Source organism: Clytia hemisphaerica, unplaced genomic scaffold (genome assembly GCF_902728285.1).
Source record: "Clytia hemisphaerica strain Z4C2 unplaced genomic scaffold, Clytia hemisphaerica genome assembly, whole genome shotgun sequence".
Taxonomy (NCBI): domain Eukaryota; kingdom Metazoa; phylum Cnidaria; class Hydrozoa; order Leptothecata; family Clytiidae; genus Clytia; species Clytia hemisphaerica.
This window is the reverse complement of record NW_027103334.1, coordinates 1,157,183-1,180,724: the sequence shown is the minus strand read 5'-3', so window position 1 is coordinate 1,180,724 and position 23,542 is coordinate 1,157,183. Positions and strand designations below refer to the sequence as shown.

The following is a 23,542-nucleotide window of genomic DNA, read 5'->3' as shown; positions in this document are numbered from 1 at the left end:
TTAAATTTTCTTTCAATTTAGTCTCTATTTTTCCTAAAAACGCTTCAGCCAAAATATTGAACAAAATTGGTCGTTCGCCAAAATTATTCTCGCCAAATTTAGAATCTTTATTGCATCAAAATTGGCAAATGGGCCCATTCGCCAAAATTTCTTCTCTTAAGGTAATTGGTATAGAGTCTTACAATGACAACCTAGATGACAGGAAATAAGTTCACCTTAAAGCAACATTGCCAATAATTGTAGAATTCAATTGAAAAAAAGATTGAAATTGATCCAAATAATTGAAATTCCCTTTTATCACCACCATTCGATAGATAGGTTCGCTCCATATAGCTGGATCACGAAAGTCGTAACAATCCGCTACGACAAGTGCCTGAACGAAAAATCAAATATCGCGGTTTAGCTGGATGAATTATTTGATTATTGGGCGAAAATAAAAAATGTTGTGTTTCCGGAAACCAGCCGGGTGAAAAAAAAAATTCTGACCCGTCCACAGACTATGGGTTCATCTACATGGTTCATCATAAAAAATTCAAGTTGACAGTCCAAGCTATTAAACGTCGTTTGGTTAGATATTCCTGCCTGTAAATCAATTTTTGTTCGTTAGTAGTTGATACATTAGTATTCAGGGCTTACTTCATACTGTTTGTACATAAAAATATTTGAAGTTCTATTTCAATGATCTTAAGTTATCAAAAAGTAGCAAAAAAGATTTTTTTCCGGCCGGCTGCATGAGAGCTTTTTTCCTTCACCCGCATCCCGGAAACACTACATTTTTTTCTATTTTCGCCTATAATGCTGAAATAATAATTCATTATAGTTCGAGTTGAACCATAACAAATCTATGGCAAAGTTAGCAAGCTCGTATATAAACTCGAGGTCTCTGGTTATTAATGTGGAAATATTTTTGGGGTAAAAGGCACTTTTGTATCATTGGCATAAATCCTAAAAAAATTGAAAAAGTTGTGGTAGGATTAAATTTCAAGCAATTATTTGAATCATTGAATTTCCTTGCAAGGTTAGCTTTGATAGGTGGGGGTATCTGATTGGGGGGGGGTGCCACCCGACTTTCGACCATTGGACCCTTACCCTTAGAAAACGAAGGAATGAATGTGAATTTTACAACCCTTATTGAGACAAATTTGACCAATTTTGACCAAATTTTGATCTTTCCGGGGATAAAAAGTTGAAATTTCCTATTTCTCCGACCCTTAGTGCGACTGAGATTTGATTTTCTGATTTTCCCTACCCTTAGCGGGACTTTGGAAATCCATTTAGCGGGACTTTGGAAATCCAAAAAGGTACCCTTAAGGGCGGCACATACCTTACCCTCCATTTGCCTAAGTACTCCCCACCCCAGGATCTGATTTATGCTAAAACAGTACCTCAACGAAATCTTGATGTGTATTTAAAAATTCTTGTGTTTGAAGTTTGGTTAGCCCTAAAACTTGCACACCAGAAGGGAGAAGTTGGATTTGCAGCTTTGCTAGATGAGCCAGTCTTGTACAGCTCTGCTCAAGATAAAGACATTCCTCCTGAAAACGGAAATCGATTATTTTGTTATAACTCGTGAGAACTTTCAAATCATGGTCCCCGTCATCGGGGCAGGGGCGGCCATGACCCCCTCACTTTTTTTTTGCCGAGAAAGCCTATTCTGAAAACTTTCAGTTACTTTTCAATAAATTATTTTCAAAAAGACTCGAAATGCGTCCTAAAATAGCTCCGTTACCCTACGCCAATTTACTCCAATATTTGGCCCCCTCACTTCAGTCCTCAAGCCAGCGGCCCTGCCAATATACTCTTTTTTTTATAGGCATACGGGGAAATCGGGTCGAAGCTCAATATGCTTAGCAAAATTTTATTTTCAGCCTCAGATTATGCTTAGTGATATGCTTACGAAAATTTTTTTCAAAACATAAGAAGTATTTTACTGTAGTAGAAGATGAAAATTATAATTAAGAGATGAGAAACCAGCATGAATAACAGATTTTTAATAACCTGTTTTCAAATACAAGTATTTGCGCCTATATCAGGCTCGCACTATGCAAAGCATTCAATTGTTCTTAAACAAATGAGCTATGTTTAGCATAGAAAAAAAAAACATGTAAGAACTTTGCCCTGTCCATTTTCTACCTTCCAAAAACAAATAAAATCTAACTGACGGTTTTATGTTGTGCAAAGGCAAAGTAAAAAGAGTGATGGGTGCCATATTGATCCGGGCCGCTTGAGTCGCGCCATCCCAGTCCACCCGAAAGCCTTAAGTGGACCCTAGGCCACTTGAGCACAAACATTTTCACTTTCTGATGCACAATATCATTATTATAGTACTTACTTTGGAATAATTTTCAGCAGCATATGAAAAAGTTTTTCGTATTTCTTCCAGTGTGTTAGACACCTCTTTTGATGCACCTTAAAAAAGACAATAATAACTCATGACTGAAGAATAATGGGCTCTTCCAGAAAAAGTTGTATAGGGGTTGATGAGGATATTATTTAACGTCCAATTTTAAAGGGACATAAAAGTACTGACGAAATTTGAAAACAAACCGTATGCAGCGGGAGCGGGACAAAATCAAAACAAATATAGCTGATTTTGATTGTTTCAATTGTTTTATAAGTTTGTTTTGGGCACATGATTTTAATCATTTTCTTTAATGACACGTAGTTTGCGTACTACTTTAATGTTCCTTTAAGATCTATATAATTTGTGTAAAACTGGTTTAGTATTGAATCTTGACTCGTTCTTTCAAACTATAGCTTAAACCTCTACTACTGGATACAACTTGAACATGTTCAACATTTTTATTGAAACACACAATGCGACCCCCTGGATATTTACAAGAGTCACCACACCTATTGAGTAACCCCCTGGATATTTACAAGAGTCACCACACCTATTGAGTAACCCCCTGGATATGCAGCCTTTGTTATGCCTATATACCCCCCAGATGTTCCAAACCTTAAAACCCCATACTTTTTTTCTGGAGAAGCCTAATATACCCATCAAAGTTCCACAAACTAGAGTAACCTCGAAGTTCAAATACCTAATGGAGATGTCTTATAGAATCTCAAGAGACAAAATAATTAGGAATTTGACTATCACCACACAAATTCTGAATATTCAAAATATTTTATTAAAGTCTTTCTCAATATAATTTGCAGCACAGACAAAAAAGGCTGTAACTTTTGATAGAATTATTGAAGAAGTTAATTTTCTTCTTCTTCATTTTCTGATCTTTTTTGAGTTTTTTTCTTTATGATAAAATGCCACTCCTGTTTGTCTTTTCAACGAGTACAAAACCGCTATCTAATTGGAATTTTATTAAAAGTTATTTATAGCCTTTTTTGTCTCGGCTGCAAATTATATCGAGACAGACTTTAGTATCATTTCCACAAAAATGAAGGTTTTTTTTTTGTCAAAACAGAGGACATTTCTAACTTAGCACTCAAGTTATTACGTGAACGCTCACCTGATTTTAAATCATGTTTGATTCTTTCAATTTCTTTACGACCTTGTTTTTCTAGATGTTCGGCCGCTTCGCGATACATTCCGAAACCAACGGAGATCATGTTCAGGTTTTCTACATCTTCTGGATGATAACGTTTCATGAAGTCTAACAAAGCCATTTTCAATTGGTTCTCCTATTAAGAAGAGAAAATGACTCTTTTATAACAAGCCGGAACGATGATTGAACCTACCTGATGAATGAAGTTAGAGCAAGTAGGGAAGTATAATATTGGAAAACATTCGAGTTATAGAGAGGCAGAATAGCCTAAGAATGTCATCAAGCCACCGGAAGAATTGTTCGAGTTTATGGAAATAATCGGATAATGGAAAAGATCGTGAAAAAAGAACGATCAGTTTTATTGACAATTGAATAATGCTTGATGGTGGGAATTGCTATTATCAATAATGTCTTTGCGTGAAGAAAAAAAACACAAAGAAATATTAGGAAAAAGTTCAATGAAAATCTGCAGAAGCGGCGATTTCCGGCATAATTCCGCCCTTTTCGGCCGGAAAAATTTTTTCTCAAAAATCCGAATCGGCCAGATTTTGGGCATTGCTAAAATCAGCATCTTTGTGCAAAAAATCGGCAATTGACAATGGAATCATGCTTGATGGTAGAGAATCCACGAAAATAATTTTTCAGTTGCTATCGCTAATGGTGGCAACGAAGAGTCTAAACCATTCACTTTTCATGATTCCATTTTATAATGTTGTTTTTTTTCAATTGACAATAAAAATGATACGATCGAAGAAAAAAAATTTGAAAGGATTTTCCATTCGCATTCCTTAGCTATTCGAGAAAGTTATCCCCGTGAAAAGAAATTATTTTTTTTAAATCGCACAAGTTTTTTCCCGTAAATTTTGATCAAAAAGTTCAAAAATCTGCCAAACTAACGTTCGCGAAACTTGAAAGTTTTATTTTTACGTTTCATATCAGACACATTTTCCAGATCAGAACAGTGTCTCTCTATTGTTATATTGTGCTTTTTTCCTCTTTCTGACCAATATTGCACCACATCTGTGCCAATTCAATGTGGAAAAACTTGTAAATTAAAATTGATGAGTAAGCAAACGATATCACTCTTATTTAAAAACAAAACCTTTAAATCAGGTAATCCGCTCACCTTGACGTCACCTTTCCCTTTACGACAGAGAACTTCAAAATGGTGTTGATTGTACAGTGTTTCGATAACGTAGAACATTTCACGGAAACGACCAATCCCCGTCAACAATCTCACCATCAGACTGTATTGATTTCGTTTGGCTAGCCTCTTGGTACAATGCTGTGTGGTGCGAAGAACACCGGCTATTCCCTCCATATCACACGTAATGGTGAAACAGTAATGGGCGTACACGAGAAGTTCTACTTGGTATGAGAGCTCTAAAGAGAATAGGATGGTAAATACCAAAATGGAAATACATTTTGCATAAAAAAATCCTTATGTTGAAAATAGTTAAAAATCCATACCGGTGGAGGAAACCCATTGAAAAAAACATAAATGAAACTCCTTGGAAAAGTCCAAAAAAAATCTTTGGAGTCCATAAATTGCTTCTTTGGGACCCCCCCTTCAAAGCTATATTATCTGACTTAGGAACATTTTTCCGTACTTCCAATCTTTGAGGTGGAGGTGACTTCATTAGAGATGTTGACTGCTTCCTCTAGCAGCATTGTTCCTAGCAACGAGGTATTTTCTGCAAGCTGTACCAAGGATAAAATATCTTCGTTGGTAGGGACGCGACTTTCCTCAACTGTTACTAAGGTGACAGCTTCCAAAATAAGCTCCTCTGTTTAAAAAAAGTTAGAGAATTCAATATAAAGAGTAACAATTTTACCTTAAAAGTTCTTCTTTATAAGAAAATTTTTATAAAAACACGAGGCTGAAAATTAGTCAAAACCTAAGAACGAATTAAGAATAACCATGCCTGAGCCTAAATTTACTGGTTCTTATAAAAAAAGCGTGGATTTAAAATATTTTCAAAAGCTGTTTTAAACCTTAAACGGAGACGTGTGTTTTGACGGGTATTCGGAGAAAAAGATGTTTCTAAGTTTAATAGCCAACGGGGCGCAATCACGCAAACCACTGAGTTCTGCTTTTGAAAGCATAGGAATGCCAAGCAGCCACTAATATCATAACAGATCATCTTTTCTGCGCATACTACGTTCTCATCGGAGAGAGGGATATGGCGAATGTGACGATCTGTACGCCAACCTGGGCAGATCTTCATACGGAGCAATGGCCTTTAGAGTGAATGCGTGCCATGCGCGAAGGATCAGAATCTGCTTGGAGATTAAGCAGCCACCTAACGTTCTTCGAACGTTCATCTAACGTTATATGAACTTTATGAACATTACATGCAGGGGGGGGGTCGGTAGTAAAATCTCAGACATAATGACGTTTACTACGGTGGTGGTGTGACGAAAAATCGAAAAAAACTTTTACTACCCAGGGTAGTTAATCAAAAATGGGTGGTATCTTTGTGTTAAATGTTGAAAAAATTGTACTACCTGGGTAGTTAAAACTGGCAAAATTAGCAAATTTTAGCTATTTTTGTAATTCTTTTAATTTTTTGGATGACTTTTCTGAAAAAATCTGAAAATTTTTATAACTTGGAAAAATTTTCTGTTGGAAATTTGTTTGCTGCAAACAAAAAATTCTCGAGATTTTTTGTCAATATAAAAAAGACTTTAATTCTAAGGGCAAAACATGAATTTTTGCACAAAGTGAAAAATATGTCACAGAAATAATCATTTTTTAGCTTTTTTTGTAAAATCAGTCCGAAAAGCAAAATAGGTGGTCTCCATGACAAATTGTCCCAAAAACTTTTACTACCATTTTACTACCGACCCCCCCCCCTGTTAGATGGACGTTATTATAACGTTCTTTGTTTACCTTCGCCACATATAATGCGCGTCCACGAAATAACAGTATCCGCAATAAAAGTAGAAACCTAAAACAAAAATTTAAATCAGTTGGTCAATTTGCCGAATGAAATGTAGAATGGGACAATCTAGTTCGATCCATTTGAATTTTTCCCTTGTTGTAGATATAGAGTCTCCAACAAAAACCCAATGAAATTTTGAGTTAATCCATATGAATAAAAGGAGTTTCCGCATAAGGAAAGAGGCCGAATAGGTTATTTCAATAATAGTATGTACCCCTTATGTTGAGGAGGAGTGACATACAGGGTGGTCGGGAAAATAGTCCAGAGTGGTCTGGTTTTTCAAGTGCGAAAATTCAGGGCGGTCAGTAAATAGAGGTCGACAATATAGGGTGATCCAAAAAAGGACAAAAATCCAGGGGGGTCGACCTCCTCGACAAAGGGGGTGCAAATCTTTTCTGGAATAGCCCAATTCCAGTCGAATTTTTTAGGTACAAAATAAACACAAAACCAAAGAAATGACCTCATCAATAGAGAGATCGAATGCTTTGATGAATTGTTTGGCTAGTTGTCTTCGTTGATCGAAAGGTGATTCGAAAACGCTTTTCAAAACATTCATTCGGTCGTCTGATACGATCTCTTCGTAACTTCGTGATAATATCTGAAAACATGATATAAAAAGACTTTATTGTGGAGCAATAGTCTACTCTCGGGTAATTAATAGCCGTCCCCCCCCCCGCTAATTAATTTTTCGAAAATTTTCCACCCAGGATATTCTTATTCCAACCCCCCCGCTTATTAATTTTTGGGAAAATGTTTTTGATAGTTCTCTTTTTTGTCCTAATTTAGCTGTATTAGCCTCCTTTTCAAAAATTTTTCACCAAGGACATTTTTATTCCAACCCCCCCGCTTATTAAGTTTTGAGATTTTTTCCAACCCCCCCCCCGGCTATTAGGTACCCGAGAGTAATTCACAGAATTAGAAGTTTTCTAAGCGTGTCCAGATTTAGAGCTTGTCCGCCATCTTGTTTTCAATTCTGGTCGTCAACAATACGATTCGATTATTTTGAAATGCGAAGGTTCGAAAATCTCAGATAAATTGAGAAACAGCATGGCGGAGTAGTCGACTCCAAAACTGGACTCACTTCCACGGGAAAGCTGTTAGGAGTTAGCCTATATCTAATGTGTAAAAAATATGACCAGCTGGCATACAACGTTGTTTCGACGTTAATCTAACGTTAAATGGACGTCCTGAACGTTAGATAAACGTTGAAACAACGTTGTGTGCCAGCTGGGTGATATCTGTGGTCTGAACCCTACTGTCTTATTATAATACCACTACCATTTTAATTTTTAAACCAGACTGACTTTTATGTCTTTGAAGTGTTTGAAGAGAAGAGAGAAGAGAAGCTGACCCTCCGATATCATCGGACCGGGCCCTATTCTGGGATAGTTTCCTACCCCTAGATAGGGAAATCAAAGCGCTTACCAGACATTGTACTCTGTGCTCGCGACACATCAGAGCCGTGCTGTACCGGTGATGATACTCGAACAGTACGAATTGTTTGAAATAGTTTAAAATAATATTTGAGATTTATTACATTAGAAATTCGCACTGTATAATCAATGAAATTTTTCAAATCACCAATACACACTCACATTTGCTATTTTGAAACATATCAAAACCTGCTGACAACATCTTTTCCCATGTGTCACACGAAGCGTTAATTTTTCCAACGCGTTCTGAACTTCTTCAATAAACACAAAATCAACCATAACATCGGAAGCACCCGAAGTCCGTATATGTTTTGTCAAACTTTCTGGTCTGGAGAAACTACCGCTTCTTTCTAAGATGCCGGACACCGAAATGTGACGGCTTGTAGTACCAGCTAGTATTGATTTGATAGTGTCACTACATCGTTCGACGGCAATTTGACCTTGTGCGAGTTGGATAGCAGTCTAAAAATACACAATTATATTAATTGTCGCAAATGAAAATCATCTGCTAACAATTTTGTTTGTTTAAAGGGGGTTGGGTTCGAATAAACTAGTCTGGGTGCATTTAGCCGAAAACCAAAAAAAGAAAACAAAAGAAGCAAACACATTGATTCATTTAAAAGTCTACCTTAAACAGAAGATCAAAGCCAACGGTCTTTTTCCTATGTTTTCTTCGTTCGCTAAACCGAGGGTTCAGCCAATGGACAGCACCGTTTGATTTTTTTGCTTTGTTAAACCATTATTCTAGCCATGCGCTACACCTTGTTTACGCTGGTTCTCGAAATGCATAAAATAATTGCGAACCTCGTCTTCAATTATTGTTTCCAAATTAATGCAACGTCGTCAGACATAAATGTTTGAAAGCGTTTTCAGATTTATATCAAAATTGAAAATGGTCTTTTGAGAAAAACATATTTCAAGTGTAAATGTCATTTGAAATAATTATTTCATCTGAAAACAAGGCCTGAAATGCTGTCGATTTATCTCGACAAGAGTGCATAGACGAAAGTCAAGTTTCTGGACAAATGTCAATGTTTTCGAATACGTACAATGGGCAATTCCAGAAAAAATTGAATATGGGGAGAGGTGGAGGATATATTTATTTACATTTATAATCACCCCAAATCAGAGCAAGGCTGCCCCTAAAGCAAGGCAAATTTTGCAGATTTTTTACAACCCCCGGACAAAATATCCAATATATCCTCCACGCATCATGTACAAAAATTTTCTAGAAGAGTCCAATGTGGTATTCTTACCAATACAATTTCAAGATCAGTTGTGGTCTTTTGAAAATAATTTGTCACTTTTCGTGCTTCCGTTATATGAAGGTCATCCAAAAGATTGCCAACCAGCCAATCGAAAGCCTTCTCTTCCTACAAAACGAAGATTGTTAGATATCCATGACGTAATCTTGTATACGGAAACGAACGAACGAACAAACGAACGAACGAACGAACGAACGAATTATTAAATATTATGATTTTCCTTAAAATTTACCTTTTAAACGAACGAACGAACGAACGTTCCTTTGTTGAGGAATAATTTAATTTTGAACACCTCTTACGTTGGTGGGTATAAAAGAAGTACATTTCATATGATTCGCAAAACACGTTCGCGAAAGTTGATTCTCGAGAAATGGAAAAGTATACTGTCAAATGGGTATCAAAAAAGAAAAATTACTTTGACATCTTTCAACACAAATTCACCGCTATTCTCCAAAGATTCTTTTTCGTTCACAAACAATCGATCCATTTCTTCATTTTGAACGAGTTCGGTTACCGGTAGATTCTTTACATAACTGACGTCACTACATTTGCGATCAATGTTACCTTGGAAACTAAATATGGTGTCTGACTTCCATTCATCCAATATGATCGTTGGTAAAGGTTGTCCAGTCTGAAGAGAATGATAAAAAATTAAAATTTGATGAAATGATATACAGTGGGGTTTCCATAATCCAAACCTCTACAACTCAAATTATCCTTAACTCGAATGATAATTCTGGTCCCTTCAATTTCCTTAACTCGAACGAATTTGGGTGCGTGTTCGATTTATAGAGACTCCGCTATAATATATTTTCTATCCGGTTCTTTAGAAAATTAAGCCATGATTAAGATTCAAACATGCTATGTGCAAAAGCATTTAATTCAAAGAGTTTTGAAACCGAATACCCCTAAAATAATCATCGGTGCGTAAAGTACCCTAACATTTATGGATCTTAAACTTTTGAACAATAAAATTTCAATCTCCAAGCATTACAATCAGACAACTTTCCATCCACATTTTTCCCAAATGAGACTTTAAGTAGTATTCCTCCGAGAGTCAAACTCAAATATTTAATTGATAGTGATATGTTATGACTTTTTAAGATGTGAGAAAGATGCAAAAACATTCTATGTATAAGAAATTGAATATTGACACCGGAAATTTTCAAACTTCAAGCTCAAAAAGCCATCGTGCCACAACGTGCCACCAAAAGATTTTCATATCACAGTGGAGCTACGAGACTCACGTCTAATATACATAAATCTCAGCTCTTCTCAGAGAAACTTTGGAAAGATATCAGCGACTGAAAATGTCGTGTCGTTATAAGTATTTTGTTTGATTTTACTTGCCAAATGTTTTTTTGTGATGTTTTTCTCACACAAGATTTCATAAATGCATCCGCTAGGTATTAATTATAGCATTTATTTTCAAACTTTTGGCTAGAAAAAGTACAAATAGTAAAAGACTAGACGGTTCCCGTCGTCGCAAACGCCGGTTAACGGTTTTGCTTGCACATCAAAAGCCTTTAAAATACTATAATGTGGGTTAATTCCTGACATTGTTTCGGCTTAAAATGCCGATTACAATAATAAAAATTATACTTCTAAACTTTCTACATTAGTCAAAAATTTGTGTCTGTAAGCCTCGATGATATGTCTTTTTAAGATAACGGAAGTTTGTGTTCAATGAAATGCCATAGTGACCCTGTCAAAATTATCGAGGGTAACCGTCGTTGCAGACGCCCAAAGGTGTCTGAGGTGGTGAGAGGGTTGCTTCTAGGAAAGAAAAAGCCTTAGTTGTGAAGGAGAGGCTCGCGCTTTGCGATTGAGCACTGAAGGTTTACCCGTTTGTTGGCTTCACATGCGGACAGCTTAAGACCGGCGCATATGCAATGCAACCAACATTGAAACCTTTTTAAATAATGTTAGACGAAGTTTAATCATCAAACAACAATGTTGGATTTTGTTGCGTGTGTTGATATAAAATAATTCGAAATCGTGTAACAAAAATGCCACACCTTTTTATTTGAAACTATGTGACGTCGCAGTACTTTTTCATAAAATTGACGTCAGAACTTTTTTCGTTTACAAATAGCAGTGTAGAGTCTTCTCTAATCCGAGTTTTCTACGCTTGTCAAACTTAGCGCGAGCCTTTTTGTATCGAAGGTGGATAGGTTTTCCAGCCGTGGCGTTCAAATTTTAGAAACCTTAACATATGTTACTGGGCTGCGTTAAAGACATTTTTCATAAACTCATTTAGTATAGTACTAGCCGTCACCCGGCGTCGCACCCGCCGAGTAGAGTGTTGTTTAACACATCAAAAGCCCTTTGGATAGTAAAGTAAAGGGGAAACTTTTGACTGATTTAATCCCAAATAACAAAAATTGTCACTCAAGAAAAAGAAGACCAATCAAAACTCGAAAAATCGTAAATTTAATGTTTTGTGACGTCATTTGGGTCCTAAATGACGTCATTGAAAGGGTAATAAATGTTTTGCTTGACTGAAATCAATTTGTCATTTACCGAAAAGATTCTCTCGATGATTTCCGATACAATATGAGGGGTCAACCATTGCTTAAATCCTTCTCAAACTTTAGATATTCTATTTTTTATTAGGTTCTGATGACGTCATCGGGCCAAAGATGCCCGATTATATTTTATTTTCGAAAGTCTCTTTATACCCACTCTTACCTTTCCTAACTTATTCTCTATTAAATTCCCGATCCAATGAGGGGTCATACATCTCTTAACTCCTTTCCAATCTCGAGATATCACCTTGTTGAGTTTCTTAGCTATCTTCCGTAAAAGCCCGGGCTATAAAATATACGGTCTATCACGTTGCTATGTGAACGGATTTAAAGAAAAATGGCGGATTCCCGATATAAACAAAACACAAGGAACAAAAATTAGAAAAAGTTTATTTTCCCAATTTTTCCCTCCCGATTAAAACCATTTTACTTTTTATATAGACATATAATGATTAATAACCGAATACTTTAAAAGGAAGAAGCTAAGCTCGAAGGCCAAAATCATTTAGACAGAAAACATGAATTTAGGGAGGGCAAAAAACTGGTACGGTAAAAAATGAAAATATCAGCCGCTCAATATTAAAGGAACCCAAAGAAATTGAAGATAGGATAATGTCAATATTTTTATAATGAGGTTTAGTGTTAATTGAAGAGGTGCTATTGATAAATTTAATGTGTATAAATCTGAATGAAATTAGATATGATTGTGTCAATAACTATAACCTTTTCCTATTTACAACATAATAAAAATGATGGAAAATAAAGTGAAAGTGTATTTTTAATTTTGCTTATCATTGTTCTAGAGTTCTTGGTTAAACAACAACATTGTGATAAGGAAAAAGTCTAATATATAGTCATTGTCAATGATATTCAACCATACGTTTCAAAATGATAATGTACACTATTGTACGTACCAAATATTCATTGTTGCTGCTTCTTCTTGCGCAGCACAGCCCGCAACCAAAGTAAAGTATCAAAGAGAAACGTATAAGGCGGCAATCACAAATATCTTCATTTTGCGTCCTCGTTGGGTCTAAAATGTGAGTCGGTCGGTCGGTCTAAAATGTGAGTCGGTCGGTCGGTCTAAAACGTGAGTCAGTCGGTCGGTCTAAAAAGTGAGTCGGTCGGTCGGTCTAAAAAGTGAGTCGGTCGGTCGGTCTAAAACGTGAGTCGGTCAGTCGGTCTAAAAAAGTGAGTCGGTTGGTCGGTCTAAAACGTGAGTCGGTCGGTCGGTCTACAAAGTGAGGCGGTCGGTCGGTCTACAAAGTGAGGCGGTCGGTCGGTCTACAAAGTGAGGCGGTCGGTCGGTCTACAAAGTGAGGCGGTCGCTCTACAAAGTGAAGCAGCGGTTGGTCTGTCTACAAAGTGAAGCGGTCGGTCGGTCTACAAAGTTAGGCGGTCGGTCGGTCTACAAAGTGAGGCGGTCGGTCGTCTAAAAAGTGAGTCGGTCTACAAAGTGAGGCGGTCGGTCGGTCGGTCTACAAAGTGAGGCGGTCGGTCGGTCTCCAAAGTGAGGCGGTCGGTCGATCTAAAAAAAAGTGAGTCGGTCGGTCGGTCGGTCCCGCCGTGGAAATGAACATATTTGTGATTGCCGCCTACAAAGACTACCAAATTACTTGGATGTATTACCATGCAGCAAAAATATGCCATCTCAATTGTTTCCATTGGTCGGTCTTTGGTCTTTGTTCATTTTGTTAAGATGGTTGGTTGCAATAAGCCCCATAATAATTTCTGAAGAACAACTGTACAAATCCATAACAAAATGTTCTCTATTCAAGAAACAGGATAACATGACCATTAGACCATTCCCTATCCATGTACAAACGATGGCACCAGTGACCAGAGCAGAGAGACCAGATCAATCAATCAATATTAAAAAACCAAAGAGCTTCTTGCTTCTATCTGGTTTTATTTACTTTTACGAAAATTACCAGTAAATTAGAATTTTGAAAACGGAGATACGCTTCCGAACCGGGCGACGTTTCCCGATCGGCAAGGAACCGTAGGCATGTTTTCCGGTGACGTGTCTCAAAAGAAACGTACTCCGCCTCGAAAAAAGAACACTGTACTGTTTTCCCGCTCGGAGCTCGATTTAAAAAGAAACTTGGAAAAAAAATCCATAATGGCCCCCCCCACGGCTCACTCACATTAGACTTTTAGTATATAGAAGATAAGGACATTTTTAGACAATAGTGTATTAGTGTATTTTGAAAAATTAATCAGAGTCCTTCGAGCCGCTATGACAGTTGTCCTTTGCGGACAAGACTAGAGCATTGATTGTTTTCTAAAAAAATGGAAAGACAATAATACTTCGCTCTCCACCGTTTCATTCGATGTTTATCCAATGTCTCTATGATAAATCCATGGTCCAACACAAACCAGGAGTTACCGGTTCGAATCTCCTATCCTTCTAATGTTTCGTTCACTTTTAAGCAAGACAAGTTGGTGGACAAAGCAAAAACAATAAAGGACTGTCAGAAAGCCTGTTATATTGCAGCCAATTCGATTGACTTCAAAATTTGCCATACTCACCAACTTTGCCAAATCCACAATTTCAATGTCAAAAGATCATAGCTTCATGGCAAATTTGTACATCGCTACGCTGACATTATGATTTCCGTTTTGTGATGCTGTTTTTAAATCAAAAATTTTCATCTTTTGCTTTGAATATCTTGGCTTGATGAATTTTCTCGGACTTGCTTTTATCCTTTATTGGTCTAAATTATCAGTTGGTTATGGATTTTGTGATGCTTCGTCAGCAGTTTTCTGTTGGCGTTTGTAGAGCGCGAAGTGTTTATACGCCCGGGCGGTTTTTTTAACCAATCAGATTGCCGATCGGCATTGTTTTGCTTTTTCATTGGAAGGTCTTCAATTCAAAATCTTTGGTAAAAGTGGCAAAATTGGAGCGAAAAAACTGTATGGAGCAGTGTGGGGGTAACTTCCAAAAATGCCAAGAATGCCAGATTCACCACATCTTTTTTATTTGGCATTTATGGCACTCGAATTTTGCCATATTTGCCAAATTGTTGTCAATCGAATGCAAAATAATTGGCAATTAGGGCAAAAATGGCATATTTTGAAGTCAATCGAATTGGCTGTTGGGCTATTCCATTAAAAATTCATACAAAGACCTTTTCAAGTCAAAAAAAGCTTCTTGAAAATGTGTGGATAACCCCTGGAAAATGGCAAAACTTGTAAAGAAACCTTTGGAAAAATTATTTTCATATCTTAAAGCAAAGAGGCACCTGGAATTTTTTAGAAAAAACTTTTTAACCTCTGGGAAAATGAAGCCTCCATCAAACACCTGGAAATTCTTCTCAGATTCCCCCTGGAAATGTTCGTCCACCCCCCTGTATATGGATATAGAATAGGATGACCCATTAATGGACTAAGGGTTCATCACCTGCTGTATTTGCTTGACTCCTTTGATTTTGTACAACCAGATAGTTCTTTCCAATTGGGAAACTTTATGTACATCGACATTTTGACAACATTTCAACCATCTGATAGATAGCTTGAGAAGTTGAACACGCTCTTCAAATGATAACATCTCATGTGTTGATGGTAGCGATTGCTCCTGAAAAAAATCACAATGAAAAAGTTGAATATACTGTCTAAGATGAATTCATTCTAATATAATTTATAATATCTATTAATATTATTATAATTTTTACAATATAATTTATCTACCTTATCGGCCCTTTTACACCGGCCCTAATTTAACGCCGGCAAAGAAATACGGCCATCTAAAGTTTGAAATTCTGTCAGATAGAGTACGATTGACGTCAAATTTTGTTCAAACCGTACGGAGTCTGACAGAATTTTGAACTTTAAGTGGCCGTATTTCTTTGTGTGTTCAAGTAAGAGACTTGTTGTAGTATACTTTTTTTCTCAAAATTTCATGCTCTTTCCGATGGTCCCATTCATTTCTTTCGGATTTGACTTTTTAAAACCGTCAATTTTTGACTCATTTTTTTCCCTTACAGTTTTGCCTGTAAACGTCAGTTTTTAGTCTTAAAAACTTTAGCCGGGCCTAATTCGCGGGCCCCCTCTCAAAGAGTCTTAAAAACCTTCCTACTTTCGAACTAACTACACGCGGTTGCGTCGCATAAAAGATGTCACGGATCCTAAGGATTGGCCCCTCTACTATGACCCTTACAAAGACCAACCTTTTTTCTTTATCAATCTTTTTATTCTTGTTAAACTTTCATATGGATAAGATCTAAATTTCGAGTTTTCTTCTTACAGGGTCAAATTTAAGAAGATAGAAACAAGTTTTATTAAAAATTGTTTCGTGATTTATTCACTCTGATTTTGTGTCTCTCTATTTATAATTGATCAATCAAGTTACCATGGAAGCGCAATTATAAAATAAGTATAATATAAAAAGGAGTTTTTGCTCCTCACCGAAATTAGTTCTTGCCAAAACAAGTTCCTTTAATGTAGGTTTATTACGTAAAATTTACTCAATCAAGTTCGAATTACGTGTATTCTTCATGTCCAGAAACAGACTTTCATCGAATCAAACCTGAATACATAGACGATTCCCAGCCGGTACACAACGTCAAAACAACGTCCATTTGACACTCATAACGTCCATAAAACGTTACTTGAACGTTGAAACAACGTTGTGTGCCTGCTGGGTTTAAATCTGGAGTGTGAGATTTCATTTTCGGTCATAATTTTTCCTCGGTATTGAAAAAGGCACTCAATTATTTTTTTCATAAAATATTTTGCCTGAATGATGTAGTAGAGGGTGTTTATCTTCTCCTCGTAGAGTGCTCGATAAGTAAATAGAGCGTTACTATAATTGGTTCTTCCAAAAAATGTCCGTACATGGGAGGTTGAGGATATATTGTCCGGGGGTTAGCGAAAAATCATCAAAATTTGCTTTGTCCGGGGGGTAAATTTGCTCACTCCGGGGGTAGTTTGGGTTGTCCGTGGGGGTCAACCGATGCTTGTCTGGAGGTAAAACCCGTTGTCCGGGGGGCCAAAAGTCAATTTGTCAGGGGGGTAAATCACTGAAAATCGTTGTATCCTCCATCCCCCATATTCATTTTTTTTCTGGAAAAGCCCGCAATAAAGAGTTGACACAATATCTATGTTTCAAACTCAGCGAGTTTCATGGTTCTCAGGCACAAATCATCTGGTGATTGGTGCCTGCCTGAATGATGTATACGCTCGATGAACGAAATATAGTTTTATATAACATCTTTTATTGAATTCATGTTGTCGCTTTAAATAATCACTGCTTTTTTGCTTTATTTGACAAAATTATCAGTATTGGCTATCAAATTTGGTTTAAAAAGTCCGACAATATTCCGTCACAATTTCATTTACTTAGGTAAAAGGATAGATTGGCACGCCAGTAGGGCTGGGACGGTATCACGCGGGAAAAGTGAACGTAGGAGTTAGGTATAAAGCATAGGAAGAAAGTTTTTTTTTTTTTAACCTTTCTTTTTCATGGTTTACATAATATGGTAATCATAGGGATAACCCAGGTAGCTAAATATTTATTGACATTCAAACATAAGACCTCTTAAATTTCTAGCACTCAAGGCAAAAGGTTCTTTATTAAAAATATATGGTTGTAGGACTACTAGAGACTACTCCACAACACAATGTCGTACATATTGGAACTATATACTACAAACTTTTGGGAATATCTACTTGGTTATTATCCCTTTCTTTTTTTTAATAATACTGTGTATCTTGATAGAATTACACAATTTTGAGTAGAAATAAAGTTATAGCAAAGCATCACTGATAAATTACTCCAAATAAAATTTTCTTTGAAATCTTGGGATATTAAGTCTTTTCGCAACATTTAAAAATGATTAAATTGTTTCATGCTTGTTTTACACAATTCTAGTGGTTTTTTTTTTATTATGGTGATACGTGACATGTTTTCGACAACCCATTTGTTCGACGACTCACTTGTTCAAAAAATTCGTCAAATTGTAAAACAAGTGGGTTGTCGAACAAATGGGTGCCAAAATGATAGACAACCCAGTTGATCGATATTCCACTTGTTCGAAAATCTATTTAGTTGTTCGACAAACCAGTTGTTTGACAAAAGAGAGTCGTGTTGAACAAGGCAGTTGAACAAATGGATGTCGAACTAATAACTGTCAAACAACTGGTATGTCGAACAACTAAGTGATCACTTGTTCGACAGTGCATCAGTTCAACTGATTTGACAAGATTTGTCAAAAAATGTACCGTCAATTCTGGCGAATTGGGCGATGGAAAGCGGTAGAAAGGGATAAAAAGCGCCAAGAAAGCGACAACATTTGTTTCCACCAAAAGTTAGAAAAAAACTTTTTCCCTCACTTTTTATCACTTTCTATCGCTTCTTATTGCCCAGTGGGAACCAAGCTTAAGAAACCTTGAGGCTGCTTGGTAAAACTAGTTTCTTTAAAAAAAACGTGTATTTACATTTTGGTTGATAACAAACCATGTGAATAAGGTTTTCTAGAATAAATAATACACGCTTTTTTTTTTATAAGAATGGTGTAAATCCATTTCATCATAGATATTCTTAACTTTTTTGGGAAAATCATCCTAAAATATTCTTACAGAATTCTTATTACTTGGGGGTAATTGGCAATTTATAATTTAGAATGCTCTAAAAATGACATTCTTTGCTTGAATAGCAAAATTCCATGATGGTGATATTCTTAGCATTATTCTTAATTTTTTGGCCATTTTCATCATGGACATTCTTATAAAGTGTATTCTTATAAAAAAAAAAACGTGTATACGTTTTTTTATAAAAACAAGCAATATAAGAACATAAGGCTTCGTTGGCATATTAGAACATTTTAAGGCTTTGGGAACTCTAAAACACCTAATTTCTTAGAAAAACGGACAAAAATACTCACAAAATGGTGAAAATAAGAAAATGTTTATAAGAACATTTTAAGGCTTAAATCTCAAAAAGTTAAAAACATCCTAAGACTTCAAAAATTTAGGATGTCCTTATAAAAAAAACGTGTACCCGACTCTTGAAATCTCTTTGACGTCCATATTGAATCTTGCTCCATACCTTTCATTGTTTTCAGTTTGATTTTTTTTGATATGATTATGATTATTCTCTCAGCTGAATAAAAACAGACTTTCTTCGAATCAAAATCTGAATAGACGATTTAAATGTGGACTCCAATATTGAATGAGATAAAATTATTGTTCCTGTTTTTCAGATCTTGGATTTGATTTATTAAGAGGATTTGGGTCATCCAAACGCTTTTTGCTATCACATTTCGTTTTATTGAAAATTGACGAAGTATATACATACACATATGGGAAATGAATGATGTTTTTCTTGTCTTTGTTGATGTTTCATTCGACTTTATTAATTGAAGCCGCTGGTCAAAAACAGAGGACTTATTGTTTGAAAACAAGAAATGTGACCATGATTCTTGACTTCAGCTCAATCGGAGTGTCTAGAAACTTTTGGAACAATGTTGAAAACTATGACCCGACAAACCTATACCAGCTCGCCTCACAGTTACTGCGAATACCATGTACAGAGGTTTGGATGTATTCACATCTCAGAAAAAGATCGATTCAACTAAAAGAAAATAACCTTATGTTATATTTGGAAAATGAAGTGGCTGCGTTGACGATGATCGAGATTAGTGATTTTCTTGTATTTATATCAAGACTCCCTTCAGGCAATGGGGCTATCAAACAAACTATCGTATATCTGCACTACCAATTACTCATTATCAACAGTTATTATGCGAGGAAAGATGACGAGAAAAAGAAAGCAAATGCATTAGAAGAACTGCAAAATGAAAAACATTATAATATTTTAATACATTGTAATGGAGGTCGTGCTCCTAATAGTATATCTGAAGGCTATTTTTGCTCACTTTTAAAAGCCTTTGTACCGAAACAACAATTTTTATTTGCAAGGCTACCAATAACAAATAAGCACCTAATGAAAGTCGTGCTAGATTTGGTGAAAAATGTTAACTATAAAAAGATCGAATTTTTCGGTCGTCTTAAACATTTATGTTTGAATGATTATACCACATTAAATGTAATTTTGACTCTGGGAGGTGCAGGTATTGACCTTTACACGACAGTTATAAACTCACTGCAATGGTGTTTCAATGCTGGTTTGGATTTGGACGGGTTAGTCACCACTTGGACAGAATTGTATGGCGACTATGAGGTAATATCCATTTTAAAAGCAGGTGTTCAGCGAACTAACACTTCACAAAGCGTCAGACTTTTGGTCACTGATTATAAGACAAAAGGTTCGCCTGTTTTGAAAGAAAAAAGAAATATCATGGTTTGGAAAGATGATTTGTATGATCCTTTGTTTTTTCGAATGTTGGTCGATCAAATGAATGTTGCTGTATGTGGTGAAAATTGATTCATGTAAAACTTTTTGTCATTTATTCGCTGGTTAAATTCGCCTGTTTTGAAAGTGAAAACACTTTGGCTTGGAAAGGAGATTTACATTATCCCTTGTTTTTTCGAATGTCGGTCAAGGGGCATTTTGCAGTATTTTTCATTTAATCCAACTATAAATCAGGTTTGATTAGTATTTGTCAATTTAGAAACTTATTGAGTGGCAAATTTCACTTTCGGTCTAAATTTTTCCTCGGTATTGAAAAGGGCACTCAATTATTTTTTTCATAAAATATTTTGCCTGAATGATGTATACTCTGTTTTTTATAACATCTTTTACTAAATTCATGTTGTCACTTTAAATAATCAATGCTTTATTTGACAAAATTATCAGTTGGCTATGGTTTTTAACTACTAAGCACGTTTCTAGAGTCCTCGTTTTTAATGAATTGTGCTTCATGTTTCGACAGATAAAACAAAAATTAGGTCTAGTGGTCTAGTCTATATATTAATAGCCGTACTCTGTATGTCACTTTGTTTGTTTGTCTGTCTGTCCGTGTGTTACTTTCGTTTTCGCAATGTTTTTGTTGATAGAGCCTGGTTTAGACTTCGTTCGGCCTTTGTTTTGAAATTAAACACCCATCTACATTTAAGCAATGGGCTCTTCCAGAAAAAATCCGTTCATGGGGGTGGAGGATGAATTGTCCAGGGGTATTGAAAAAATACCAAACAATTGCAATGTCCAGGGGTAATTTTTTGTGTCCACGGGGTTGATTTAATGTTTGTCCAGGGGTATAACCCATGTCCATGGTGTTAAAAATCAAAATGTCCAGGGGTAATTCATGAAAAAAATAATATCCTCCACCCCCCATGAACGGATTTTTTCTGGAAGAGCCCAATTTTAATTTCTGCCTTGACTTGCTCGCTCGCTCTTTTTTTCTCTTTTCTTTTATGTCTTTTTCGAATGTAATTGACAATCATATTTAATAACTAATGACATTCGAATTTTTTTCAAAACAAAACAAAATAATTTTAAAGAAAATTGAAAAAAGAGCAAATCTAAATCAAAACATAAAAAACATAAAAATTTTTACCTCGAAAAATTGAGCAGAAAGTTCAGGAAGACAATCCATTTCTGTGAACGTGCGATGTGCATATCTCCAAAAATTACAACGCGATTCCAAATCTACCCAGCATTCCTTGTTGCGTAGTAATTTCAGTTCGTGCCGAAGCTAAAAGGTGAAATTATTATATTTTGGAGTAGAAAGATAGAAAAGAATATAGTGAAAAGCGAAAGTACGAGATAGTTGGTTGGTCGACACAAAGATTCGTCTTTTGCGATAAAAGTCGCCGAATGAGTTCTTGGCATAATTCAATAAAAGATTATTTTGGGATTGTTTATTTTGAAGGAAATCTTCAATTCTATTTTATTTTCAACATTTTTAGTTGACTTTATGGGCTTAACATTTCATTTGGTTGCATTCAAGCTTTAATAAATCTCTCATGAATTTAGTATAGAATCCATCTTGTGGCTGTTTTTTCACATTTGGGCACCGACAAAGAACCTTCAGGAAGCGATATTTTGATGAAATGAGTTCATGGAAAAAACGTTCAGAATTGAAATGTAAAGAACCAAACAGTCCATTTTTCCTCTTTTTGGAGCTGAATTAGGTGGATTAATTTTCACGTGGATTAATTTTTGCGAGACGAGAATTTAAAGAATTCGCGTGGAATTTGCGAATCAAGGGTCTCCAAAATTTTCCGTGAAAATATGAAAATTCTCGAAAAACGCAAAAATAAATCCGCTTAAGGTAATTCGGACAAAAATGTAATCAAACTGATATTATCCCGTAACAATTATTGTATTATCATATAACACCCATATTACTGTATTAGACGAATTATAGACGGTTAAATGAAACAAACCTTCTGCAAAGTGATGTTACTTTCCGGTAGACTGTGAAGTTTTGCAAATGAGTATGATTCATCAAATGCACCACTATCCAGCAAGCGTTCATACAAAGCATAGACTTCTTGATCAAAAGACTCAATGTTGGTCGTACACAACCGTTGAACGGAAAACTGGACACCGGTTGGGTACAAAATGTCGGCCGTTTGTTTACACAATTGAAAGTTGGGCACTGAGAAAATGACAAAAATTAAAAAAATTTATTGTCAAAGAATCTTTTCAGGTATTTGGCTTGAGTAAATTCTTATGAATTCTTAAAACAAACGGGTTGGTGATATGTCTTGATTAAAGGCTCCCACTGCCCAAAGAATTCACCGAATGAGGTACAATCCTTTTCATGAAGGTCGAAAAAATCGACAAAAATCCGCACAAAACTATAAAGTTGTCGAAAGTTCATGCAATCTAATGTGGACGCGAAATAATCTAAAGAAAAACTCCAAGCAAACATGGGAAGTCGTTACATTGGAGTGGGATTTTTCCCGAATTTGCTTTGAGAAAAGCAAGTTTATGTATCGGAGGATATCGAGGTGAGGGTAAGTGTCGTAAGTCGGCGCAAAAACAAAGTCGATAGTTGATGTGCGGTTCTATATCACCTTCGCTTACCTAAACAGATGACGACATTGGTGTTTTTACCGTTGTCGAGCAAGGTGGACCGCAATATTTGAGACATTTCAACGTTGCTTTATATCGACTTACCTCCACATAAACTTGCTAATTTCATTAAGGCCGACAAATTTGGTGTTTGTAAAAAAACATCCTTCTTCGAGCATGAACAAATCAAACTCACCTTGTCTTTCAAACATGAAACCGAACTTGGAATCAGCCAAATAATGTAGTAATTTGTATGAATGCAAAGTAGACGGACTTTTCTCAAGGAGTAACGTAATGCAAGAGAATGCAAAATTTTCACAATAGTATGAGTCATGGTTTGTGGAGAAAGTTTTGGAGACATTGTTTCTGTTTCTGTAAGCCTTGTATTCGGTCTGAAAGTCAACCAGCAATGATAGCGTATGTTTTTCCTCTCGATTAAACATATATGCTTCAAGAAATTGAACCAAATAAAGAAGCGGGTCTGTCTAGAAAGAGTGAAAAATAAGCAATTTTGGACATTTTCTACAGACACCACCACCCTTGCAGTTATTCCATAGTGTAGTAACTGATTTTACCCTCAAAATTGGTGTATACTACCCCCAAAAATGCCAATTTGGCAATTTTTTCACTGAATTCCTCATTTTTGATACCATTTTACTGGGTACGTCTTATTAACGACCGTTCAAGAGTTAAATATCTCAATCATTTTCCAAGTTTGTTAAAATATCTTTCATGCCTTGATTGAAGAAAAAATGTTTTGAATTTTTTTGCTTCCGGAATTTTTAAAAACCTAAAATTTTAAGTGAAAAATTGAAAAATTTGCTCACTTAGTACACCATATCCTACCAAAATCGACAATTTTGGGCTTAGGCACCACCCATGTTGCAGTTTATAGTCCACTGGTGGAGTAACTGTTTTCCCAAATTTTGGTTTATATACCA

General features: G+C 35.9%; 1 protein-coding gene across 1 annotated transcript in view; it reads right to left on the bottom strand.

The window, feature by feature from the left end:
- Positions 1-23,542, bottom strand: part of LOC136817068 (spatacsin-like) — a 31,903-nt gene that overhangs the window by 1,705 nt on the left and 6,656 nt on the right. Inside the window, exons 7-21 of the mRNA XM_067073414.1 lie at positions 22,798-23,086; positions 21,968-22,182; positions 21,136-21,273; positions 15,081-15,254; positions 9,565-9,780; positions 9,141-9,257; positions 8,047-8,346; positions 6,912-7,049; positions 6,400-6,457; positions 5,117-5,293; positions 4,633-4,889; positions 3,471-3,642; positions 2,333-2,409; positions 1,386-1,535; positions 216-373 (exon numbers count right to left, since the gene is read on the bottom strand). Of these exons, the coding sequence (XP_066929515.1) occupies positions 216-373; positions 1,386-1,535; positions 2,333-2,409; positions 3,471-3,642; positions 4,633-4,889; positions 5,117-5,293; positions 6,400-6,457; positions 6,912-7,049; positions 8,047-8,346; positions 9,141-9,257; positions 9,565-9,780; positions 15,081-15,254; positions 21,136-21,273; positions 21,968-22,182; positions 22,798-23,086 (2,636 nt within the window). The remainder of the gene's footprint in view (positions 1-215; positions 374-1,385; positions 1,536-2,332; positions 2,410-3,470; positions 3,643-4,632; positions 4,890-5,116; positions 5,294-6,399; positions 6,458-6,911; positions 7,050-8,046; positions 8,347-9,140; positions 9,258-9,564; positions 9,781-15,080; positions 15,255-21,135; positions 21,274-21,967; positions 22,183-22,797; positions 23,087-23,542) is intronic.